The following is an 11,568-nucleotide window of genomic DNA, read 5'->3' as shown; positions in this document are numbered from 1 at the left end:
CGGCCGCCGGGTTCCGGCGCTCGCAGTCAGCGCCGTGTCTCGGGGTGACTTGGGCTGCAGGGGGTCTTGGTGCTGTACGGGAGAACAGCACGGGCTGCAGCAGCTTCACATTTGTTTCACGCAAAGGCAGAGCGGCGCCTCGGCGCTCCGCGCTTTTGTACCGCTGCCTTGTCTCCTTGTGCCCGTCAGGAGGTACAGCCCGAGCAGCAGCCAGCTAAGGGAAACAACAGGCTTTCCAGCTTGCTTTGGACATGCGATCTTATAAGTCACATCTGCGCAGATATCTGTATTTTTAAGTGGGTAGATATATATGGATAAAAAGTTAAATTATGGCTTTGGATTGAGCTTCTTGAAATGCAACTAGTTTTCATTGTAGCCTCTGCTAGTTTGAAACATTAAAGTAAGTGGTCTCGTAGTCACCGGACTGTTTACAAAGTTGCTACTGCTTTACATATTTAACGTTTTCTGTGCTTCTCTACCGGGAAGTAGGGGAGACATAGAAATTGTTACTTGATGAGACTGAAGTGAAAGAGAGACAAAATATCTTTTAGACTCCTGCTTTTCAGTTGTAAGCAGCAGTTATTCTTAAACTTCAGGAAAAACCAATTTCACAATTACACTGTTCTTGAATATAAGGCATAGCTCAAGTTTATGTTTTGTTTACAATCTTGTGTTTAGTTTTGAATCCTTTGCTTTCAACATACTATTAAAATTTAATGACCCAAGATACTAGATTTGCTCTCTTCGCATACAAATCTGCTTAATTTGAAGCCTCAGTGTGGGATATCAATATTAAACTAACACGTGGAAGAATTTTATCTTTCATAAAAATAAGATTTAAATTAATATAAAATGTTGCATTTTCATTGGAAAAGCTTCTGTCTTCTCCTAAGATTAAAGCAAAATAGAAGTTGTTTATTCAGCTATCACAACTGAAATTGAACACTTTTCTATTAAGCTTTTTTTATGTACTGTGGTATGTTCATTTAACTGTCTGATTGGTTGTGTTGTGTTTTGTTAGTAAGTCAGTTAAATTGGTGAAGGCAATGGGCTGTTCCCATACATTCTGTTTCCATGTCTGTGTCTTCACAAATGCTTCCAGCAAATATGAAGTAGTAGGCTTCTACCCCAAATTCCTATTCTCTCTTTCTGCTTTGTAGATTCTCTGCATTATAGCTTTGTTAGCAAAACCCCTAGTGCGGGTTATCAATGAGTGTAGTTTTTCTCATACCTCCAAAAATGATACAAGACAGGACAGTAAGTTTGTTCTTGTTTGTCTTGCAGTGATGACAAAGACATTAGACAGGATCTTAACTTGCAAAATTTGACAAAGAAACTTTTGTAATACCATAGATAGGGTTCTATTTTGTATAGAGGTAAAAGGAATAGAGAATGCTCCTTCTTTATTGCTGTGGGTGAATATTTTTCAAGATTAACTGTAATGATGGATTTGTAAAATCTGAATGTATTGAGTTTCTATATATCCTCAGAACTAGGCATAAATTATAGGTTTGTGCATTTTTGAATCATTAGTTGTCTCCATTTGCACTAACATTTCAGAATAGGTTGTTGTTCAGAATTGTTACTGCTTTGGAAGACTTGGGAAACAATCTATATGGGCTCTGAATTATGGTGAGAAAGGTAAGATAGGAATTAGAAGTTATATGTGAAAATGTACTAAATGCATAATGACTAAAAATAAAGAAGATAATTTTGTAAGGAGAAAGGAAGGTTGTAATATGTAGAACTTTGGAAGGATTGTCTTCTATTTCTTCCTTGCCCCACTAGCCAACCCCAGGCAAAATATTTTTGGGAATATGGAATAGGATAGTTAGGCTTTTTGAAGCACTGATTTGAAAATTAATCGAAAACATAATTAATATTTAATTATTTGACATAGATTTTGTCATAAACTTGCAGCTGAAATTATGCATTGGAAATGGAAGTCTGGGTCTTAAGCTGTATGATGCTCTCCCTTGATTTAGTAGTTTGCTCTAAGTAAGAGGAAAAGAGATCGGAAACTTCAGGGACTTTAATGATTTCCCCAGAAAAGTAGAGTGGCATATATGTGAGTGTATCAATTTCTTACACACAATTTAAGCTGCTGTCTTCCTAAATGTGCTCATGTAAACAAATCTTACCTTCTTTGTTGTAAGTCTTGAAAATTGTCCTGAGGCTTTCCTCTTGCACTGCTTTTGAAAGTGTTTAAATAGTTACACATTTTGGTTTTATTGTTGTTAGAGGGTGTAAGAAAGTTGGATGAGCCTGCCATCTCTTGACTGCTTTGTAAGAGGTCAATGAGTGATAAATAAGACTGTTTTCAGGATGTGTAAAGCTAAAGTACAGAGACCTCTACTGTCACTTTAAAAATTTACTATCCCTTGAAAAATTTAAGGGTCTGCTAATGCAGCACGGCACTCTAGAGCAGCAGTTATCCAAACCAGGAGGATATTTTTGGGTGTCAAAAGTTATGAACTAGTAGTACAGGCTGTAAGTGGCTTTGATTCTTATGACTAAGTTTTAGGCATTCAAGTCACATGGCCAAACATTCCCAGCTCCTAATTAGGATTTGTCATAAAACATCTTACTCTTGCTGCTATGTATATGCTACATCAAAACAACATCCTAATTTAAAGGTAAAACTATCATAAACATAGCTGCATTTTATCACTTTAAATACACTGTTACTGGTATAGGAGTATAGAAAGTGTTCTTTATCACTGACTTTCTGTTTTCTTAACAGAAAACATTGCTCAAACTTTGACATTGTATTTAAACTGACCAGTGCAGGTGATTCTTTTGACATAGTTTAAAAGAATTACTATTAACAAATCAACAAGAATAAGCCCCTTCCAAACCAGTCAGTGGTTGTTTATGAATTGTTTAAAATTAATTTGATTAAACTATTGAAAAGTTCTATGAATAGCTGAAGGTGGTTTCTGTGTAACTCTGTGCTTGGTAGCTCTGGAAGTTCTTGCGTATTAAAATATATGTATAAATTGGCTTTGACCGTTTTATTTAATTTTTTAATTGGTTGCTTTACTTGCAGCTTTTGAGAATGGCTGTGTTGAGGATTCCTTTTTTTTTTTCCAAAGACTTTTGTGGGGCCAAGGCTTGGCAGTATCCTGGTTTAATAACCGTAGCTTTGTGAAGAAGCTTGCTCTGTTGAGCGTGAGATGTATTGTCTTATGAACTTGTGAGTATATGAGTAGCACTGAGACTTGCCACACTGACATCTGGAGTTACATTCATATGTTTACACAGCACTACTCTTCTGCTGGGCATACAGCTGGATGCTCTGTTTCAGGGGAACTTGTGCAATGTTTGCTTAGTCTCCTCCCTCTGTATGTGTGTATCTAGCGTGACTTGGCAGCTTTCCATCTGTTTGTAAAAAAATATTTTTAGTTACCTATATATGGTGGAAAATATCTGTCCTGCCTCATATGCATAGAGCTTCTCTGGAGCTGATCTTTATTTGATATGTTGAAACGGGAAGGTGGAAATTGAAGCTGATGGGTTGTTTTTGTGTCCAATCTTCTCAAAACTTTCAGAACTGAAGAAGATACACTACCTGTGCGAGCATCAGGTGACTGCTTTTCTGTCATGTTTCAATGCTCTCAATTTTCTACAGCTCTTTCCAACACTCAGAAATTGAAATTTACTGAGAGCTTTCAAAAATGTAACACTGTACTATTAATCGTACAAGTATTTTTATGTATTCAGGGCCTGTTAAATTAAATTATTTTCTATGTAGACAGCATGAAAGACATGCTATTTATTTAAAACTGCAACAAGGATTAACAGTTTAAAGAACATGACAACAGTGTTTGTCAGAGCATCTAAAATGAGTTTACCTATCCCTGAATTTAGTATCTGACCAGTCACAGTCACCATAGTAGAACCATTTATTTGTACTGGGTAAATAGAAAGTGGTGTAACAGAGTATAAACTTTTTACGCTAATAGATGTTAACGTTGAACAGTTTTAAACCAAAGGAGGCAGAGCTTGCACTCGAACAATTTGATTTGAAAATAAATGCTGCTGCAGATTGCCTAGAAATTTCTGGCTATTTTACTAAATGCAGAGTTTAAACTCAGAATTATTTTTGTTGCAACAAACAAACTTATTCTTAAAAACTTGAAGTATTTTAAGTAGTTCAGTAGAACAGAGTTCCTGTAATCTGTTTCCTGTTATGCACAAGTCATGGAAATGCTGATTTCTGACTACATGTTTGCTGACAGGGCTACTTTCATTTCCATGAGGAAATCTTTGCGACTAGTTCTTGATGAAGGGAAATGGAAGGACTGTTTGCTCTTGCTTTCCATGACTTAATTTGTCTGTGTACATAGTTGGTCAGTAATACTTCATTGTAGGCTTATTTAAGTGTTTACTTGTATTTGAAGTCTTGTTTTCTCTAATGGCTTACTGTCAGGGGACGTCTATGCTCTCAATACAAAAGAGCTTTCTTACAGTAGTATAGAGCAGGAAATCTCAGAACAAACACCATCTTCTGAAGAGAGTTTTGCTAGCTCTGAGTAAGAAGGAGAAAACTGCTAATGAACGTCAGAGTAATTAAATGGTGCCTATATGGAGAGGGGACTACTTACATTTTGCGTTCTCATACACAGTTTTACATTTGTTTTTTATTGAGTAATTGAGACCCTCAACAGATGGTGGTTTACCTACAAAATGACATTCAGAATGTTCTTTCAAACTGATCTGGAAGTCTGTTACCTAGAGCCTGATGTTATACATGACAACAGAGGATCATCTTTCTCCACTGTGCAACAACTTGTAGAAGAAGAATCTGCATCCTACTTCACTGTCTGTTGTACCAGTGGATGGTAATTGCTTATGAATGGGACTGGAACGTTTCATCATTCCTTCTATTATATGCTGCATTAATTTATTTTTAAGTTGGCCAGTACTGGACTGTTGCCACTAGGAAGGAGCAAGTAAAAACACCCAATTGAAGAAAAAGTGTCTAGACACACAATTTCCATGTACAGAATTCTATACAGTAAGTGGGAAGGAGAAGTGTTGAGAAAAAACAACCAAAACACAAACAGTGTTGATGGCGTATGTGCATGTAAGAGGATAAATACTTACTTGGCTTTTGTAAATTGAACAACTTTTCCTCCTAGCCACCACGTACATCTGTCTCTTTATCCTGAATACAGAACCTTAAGTCTGATTGCTGCTCTTCATGAATGTAACTACTGAATGGAGAAGTTGTGGAAGGGCTGTATAGCTTTTTCTAAAGCAGAAAAACATCTGCTCTCTTCATTGAGACACCATACTTAATTTGGTTTATGTACACATATGTCTCCACACATGAGCAGAATTGTCATCAGGTTAGTCATCAGAACTGTTGGTCATGTGAAGAGTTTTGAAGTCTAGATGTTTGTGCTTTTAGATAGAGCCTGGAATAGGTAATATGGGTTATATCTCACATTATGTTTACTAGTGAAGACATGTCTTTTAGTTGTGCCAGACTTAAACCATGTAGGCCCTCAAATCTGTGAGCCTCCTTTCGACTTGCTACTTTGTTTAAACTGTAATATATTTTGCACATAGGTTCTTGATCTCTGATAACTATTGATAGTGTATAAGAGATGAGGCTTTCAGGAGACTTAACTGAGGAAAGTATCTGTTCCGTTTCTCTGTCATGCTTTCTACTATTCATTGCGAAGTCAGGAAGAAGAGTAGGACTGATTAGAAAATCTAATTTAAGTGGAAAAATTATTTCCTTAGCAGTAACCTTCAGTTACAGTTAAGGAACAAGATAATGATGGCAGTTGGTTGTTCAGGATCGTTCCATTCTCTGAAGATTTGCATGGTTACATTTCTGACGGTTTATCAGGAAGGCTGCAGCAAGAGGCTGTGTCATGGCTGTGCTAGCTTTCCTGCATTTCTAAATTGGCAGGAAATTTATGGAACTCCTTTGTAGAAAAGGCCCCATTAAAAGTTTCCATTATGAAAAGATTAGAAGCAGCCTATGTTCAGCACATTTTGATCAACATGCTGTTTTAGCTGGAAGAAACACCTAAGAGCAAAGAATGTTTCATATAGGAGAATTTGATTGGTTTTTCAGGAAGAAATGCCTAACACTTATTTGTAATGTTTATCTATAAATTTGGGTACAGTAACAACTTTGGAGTAGTTAAATAAGAATTATATTCTCTATTCTAATTGAAAATACCAATGAAGTCTTATTATAATGCAATGGCATTCAGCATTTATATTGAGTAACTACATAAAGTTAATAAGTTAGGGCACCAGTATTCAAAGTTACTGTGGGCCTCAAACTACAAAGAAAAATGTTTAGATAGGGGTAAAAGGGGAGAGAAACTATTTAGACTGGTACTTGAGTAGGATAACATTTAAATAAAGTTGCATATTCTACTAATTGGTGCTCCTATCCTTCTTTTACTTTTCAAGCTTGTAAAAGCCTTGCTCTGTGGAGAGTCCTTTTAGAGTTTGCTGGTTTTTCACCGGTTCCATTTAGTTCTGCTTGTACTTTTTACAGACTGTAATTGCACTTATACCACTCTAATCTGAATTTTGGTGCACTTTTTCGGGTTACAGCTTACAACTTACTGCAACCATGGAAACTATGATTTTAAAGGGTTTTTTTTCTATTTGGTTTTGGTTTTCCCAATGCTTGGAAGAAGTAAAGCAAATAATCCTGGCTAGTAATCTGTATCAAATTGCCTTCAGTTATCTGTTATTTGTAAATTTATGTGTCTGTGTGTGGTGTCCTTTAAGGCAACTTGAAGCTTAGTGGAAGTGGACTTAATACCATGACTGCTGTGACGTGTTTCCATCCACCCATGACTGCTTCTCCTTATTTAAGACGGCAGGTCCCTGCATGCCTTCTCCTCCTAGCTCCCCCCTCTTCTTCTGAGCAATGCAGCTTGTTTGTGTCCTTGCAGTGATCTGGATCAGTGATTCTTGTTTTTATTTGCCAGCTTTATTTTTCAGCTGTACAATTTCCCTGATAAAGTTTGCCTTATGGCTGGACAAAAAAATTTTTGCAGAACTGAACAGACAGAAATGTTTGGAAGGGTATATGACCAAATTCTCAGGCTCCTCTCACTGGCAATGTAGAGCTGCCTTTGTTAAAAGTCCAGGATTTTAAGGATGTGAAAGTACTTGAGTGCATCCAGAGGAGGACAACAAAGCTGGTGAGAGTGCTGGGAGATGTGTACTGTGAGAAGCCACTAAGGACTTTGGGCTTGTCTGGTTTGGAGAAAAGGAGGCTGAGGGGTGACCTCATTGCTCTCTACAGCTTCCTGAGCAGGGGAAATTGGGAGGGTGATGCCCATCTCTTCTCCCTGGGAGCTAAGGATAGGACATGTAGGAATGGTTGAAAACTGTGCCAGGGAAGGTTCAGATTGGACACTAGGAAGCATTTCTTTACCCTAGGAGGGTGGTCAGACGCTGGAATGGGCTTCCTGGAGATGATGGTCAATGCCCCGAGCCTTTCAGTGTTTAAGGGGCGTTTGGACATGCCCTTAACACCATGATTTAACTTTTGGTCATCCCCAAAGTGCTCAATCAGTTGGGCTAAATGATCACTGTAGATCCCTTCCAGCTGAAATAGTCTATTCCATTCTATGCTATCCCGTCCTGTTTTTCTTTCCCTTCCACTCTGAACATGTATGCAGTTTTCCTGAGGGCACACTTTGCACCTTATATAGGAGCAGCATTATGGATCTGAAGCTTTTATAAGGCAGAAGGGGAATGGATAGTCTGACAAGAAGACTTTATTAGTAGCAGTGCTCTTATGCTGTGCCTTGCCTTCCTTTCATTTCTGTCATTCCTTTTTGCTGTCAGGAGGAAATTCATCATGGTGCCAGAGGTCATAACCTGGCCGAATTTATTAATCAGTACTTAGAGCAGTGTCTCAGTTTTAATAGTGAGGTATGCCTTACTCGCTGGAGAATGTTTTGAAATGAAACTTAAGAATAGACAAAGAGAAGGTGCTAGTGAGAAGATCAGTGATTCTTTTTTTAACCAGTTTTACAAAAAGCAGGGGAAGAAGGATACCCAATAATCCCAATTAAATTTTAGTTCATGGAAAATAATGTAAGATATGAGAGGATAAAGAGAGAGTACAGTATTTAGCATGTGTTTAATAGGATGGGAAGTGAAAGAATACAAGACCCCTAGAAATCTACCACAGAAATGTCTTTGACTATAGCCTAGAAATATGTAATAGAAATGTAGTGGTGGCAGCTGAGGTGATTTTAGTTTGATTTACGTATATGGGATTTATGGGAACTAACAGCAACTGGTAAAAAGAAGAAGCATTAGAAATAATTAACTTCCTGATGAAGTGATTAAAATGAAAAGCAGTTATTAAAATGCACGGGTTCAGCATGTTGTGCTTCATAGTTCTACTTTCTGTTTATGTTTAGGGAGAAAGGAACAATGGCTTTGATGTCCTCTATCACAATATGAAACATGGACATTTGTCAACAAAGGACTTAGCAGATTTTATTAGAGAAAGGTAGGTATTCATCCTATGCATTTAATATAATATTTGTGGGTTTTATTGTTTGTCATTGCATTTAACAGTAATGTGTAAAAGAGGTAAACAAAACTTTAAAAATTCTAGTATCATTTTAATATATCTCTCATATTCTACAGGACTGTCTATACATATTCCATTCAATTAGAACTGAATAGGAACTTCTAAGCATCAGTTAATAACAAGCTTCTCATTTTTCAGGTTTCATTTAAAAGATGAGAGTAAAATTAATCCTGATTTTTCATTTTGTTTGAAAGAAAAATTATAATTTAAAGTTGCAAAAATTATCAGTCTTGCAAAGTTTTTACTATGGATTTGGAATTAGGCTATCAGCAACTGCTAGTATAAACATTAAAAATATATACTTTCAGAAGCTGAGATGCTCGGTTTGTTAAAGAGAGTGATACATAGGGACAAGAAAATAATATGCAGAAAATAACACAGGTTCTTCTATATTGGATGGGAGGAACAGGACTGAAATCTGCCAATATGGCAACTTCCAAAACAGTTCACCTAATATGCATTTAGTTCTTTGTGAAAGAAAACTGCTGCTGCTACACTGAACATATAGATTTCCTCCCTGAACAAAATTAACTGTATGTCTACTTTGGAATTTTGTCTTTCCTCAGTTACTGACAGTAGATAACACATGGAAGATAGTTGCAAGGTACAGACTGAGGACCTGTTTCAATACTCACTTCTTGCAGAGGAAGCCATCGAAAAAACTGGAATTCTTCTTCAAAATTTAAGTTTTGGCCTCAAATAGACCGCAATTTAAAAAGTACTTTTAAATTTCCACAAAATGTAACCACAAATCTGACAGATACTCCATTGCATTGACATACACACAGATTCAAAGTGAATTGGAGAAGATTACAAAAAAACTTCTCACTAAGTAGAAAAGGGTGAGTTCCAGAGTCTGCATGTGAAGGGCAGTCTCCTTTTGGAAAGACTGCACAACCCAAGGAATCTTCTGTTTTATGAATACTCAATTTCAGAGAATGCATTATGAAATCACAAAGGGTTCTAGTGAAATCCTGAGTTGGATTGAGCAGAGGGATATCACACTGTTCACATTTAGTATGAAATGCTTAATGCTTCACAAACTTGCACTTCTAATACTCGCCTTGTGTCATCTGTGTGAGTTCCTGAATCTTTCCTTTGAAAGCTGCTGTAATTTTTGGAATCATTCAGTTTTTATAGCAGCACATCATGGACCTAAGATGTACCTTACCTGGACACATTTAAGTTTATTTCTTTTACATCCTTTGTGTTTAGATTTACTTCCATATTTAGATGAGAAACCATCTTACTCTCTTTGCTTCTTGTCTCCTTTATGTTGTATTCTTTGGGCATGCTCCATGTATTTCATATTGGTCCTAAGGTGTAAGATCTTAAGTAAATGGGTAAAAAATAACTTGATGCTGTATCTGACTTCATTTCTTTGTTTACTATACTGACAGAAATAGAACTTGACAGTTCTTTCTATACAAAATCCCTAGTAAAAAGGAGTATGGCATTCTGGTTTTTTTTTCTATCTATAAGCTGCTGCAAATTAAATTCTAAATTATTTTAAAATAACTTTTAAATTATGTGCCTTTGCAGTCAATAAATAAAATCTTTGAACCTTTTTCCACATGTTAAAATGTTTCAGCTCAAGTTTCTGCCAATTACTTCTAGTGATTTACATAACATTTAAAGATTAATGACCATGTAGGAATATGTGAGGATCCACATGGGTACTTTATCCTCAATGAGAGGTCAAGAAATGTTTTTTCCTGTTCATGGATCATGATGTGCCAAAGAGACATGCAGCATTTTTTGTAAGATCTATGAAAAAAATTCAGTTCTCATTAACTCACTAAGATAGAATCTGAGTGCTGTATTGCAATTTACTTCACAAAGCTGCAGTATTGTTCCTTAGGAGTCAGTTGCCTGTGTCAATGATGCAGATCAGCTGCACTAAATTCAGTCCTTTCCAGTGACTTTCTCCTATCAGGATATTAAACCTCCATTGTGTATTCTTCAGCCCTGTTTTTCTGCTGCACCTCCGTAAGTCAGGCTGCAATACACAAAAAGAAGTTGAGTAACAGCTAGATACTTCTTTTCAAGTAAGGGATGAATGATCAATCACAGCCAAAGCTAGTAGTAGTTTGTGACATATAGTTTAGATTCAAAGAAATAGAGAGGAAAATGGAGAGACTTCAAGTATTTGGTGTCCTTACTTTAATAAAAATATGTGAGAATCCATATCTGTACAGTGAAGCCCTTTGCTGCTGTTGTGAAGTTACTGTAGGATGTCATTCAGCTTCTTGGGAATTAAAAATGGTTCAGTGGAATACATTTTTTCACATGGGTCAAATTCTTGGACTCAGAGAGAAATTGGATTGGGCAGTACTTGAGCAGTATTTTACAATGGTTCAGTTGTCTTGTCCATAATCTATTTTGCACATTTATTTATTGCAAAGAAGTTAAGAGATGTTGCACACAGTTATCTGTTCTCCTCCTTCTTCTGCAGATTATTGTCTGAATATTGTTTTACAGTACTGTTTTCTGCTGGAAATATGTTAAGTGGATGAGCAACACTTCTTAGGAGCCATCTAGATATAGTGGTTTTATGCCTTGACTTTAGTGTACCTGATTTTCTGAACTCTTCCCTATGAAAATGAAGTGTACATATGTTTGAACTCTGCATCTGTCCTTCCATTCCTTTTTACACATAGGCCTTTTTCTGTCTTTTTTTTTTTTTCAGAAGTGGATACATAAGAGAGTGAAAACTGAAAACTATTGAATAGGTAGAGACAGATCCAAGCTGGTGGTAATACTTTTAAGAAGTTGGAGTACATACCCTTTCTAGGTAGAGCAGCCATCTGGTCAGTTGGGCTTGCTGGAGTCTCCAGACTAGCCAGAAAATATACTTTTTTATGAAGTGATTTTGCATGGAAAGGAGAGACGGCTCAGTGCATTTGGATGTACAGACTGTTCAGTGCACAAAGGATGCATGTCTGTGTGAAGCCCATCTCTGTTACTTT

At 36.7% G+C, this 11,568-nt stretch overlaps 1 protein-coding gene across 7 annotated transcripts in view; it reads left to right on the top strand.

Moving 5' to 3' along the window:
- The window catches only part of FCHO2 (FCH domain only 2), an 88,869-nt gene that overhangs the window by 3,663 nt on the left and 73,638 nt on the right, over positions 1–11,568 (top strand). For all 7 annotated transcript variants that reach the window (XM_017740661.1, XM_017740659.1, XM_008638619.2 and 4 more), the window contains exons 2-3: positions 1,947–1,951; positions 8,424–8,515. In XM_017740661.1, coding sequence (XP_017596150.1) covers positions 8,463–8,515 — 53 coding nt within the window. In that variant the 5' untranslated portion in view covers positions 1,947–1,951; positions 8,424–8,462. The remainder of the gene's footprint in view (positions 1–1,946; positions 1,952–8,423; positions 8,516–11,568) is intronic.

The sequence above is a fragment of the Corvus brachyrhynchos genome, unplaced genomic scaffold (genome assembly GCF_000691975.1).
Source record: "Corvus brachyrhynchos isolate BGI_N302 unplaced genomic scaffold, ASM69197v1 scaffold467, whole genome shotgun sequence".
In the NCBI taxonomy this organism is placed as follows: domain Eukaryota; kingdom Metazoa; phylum Chordata; class Aves; order Passeriformes; family Corvidae; genus Corvus; species Corvus brachyrhynchos.
This window is presented reverse-complemented; position numbering and strand designations above follow the sequence as displayed.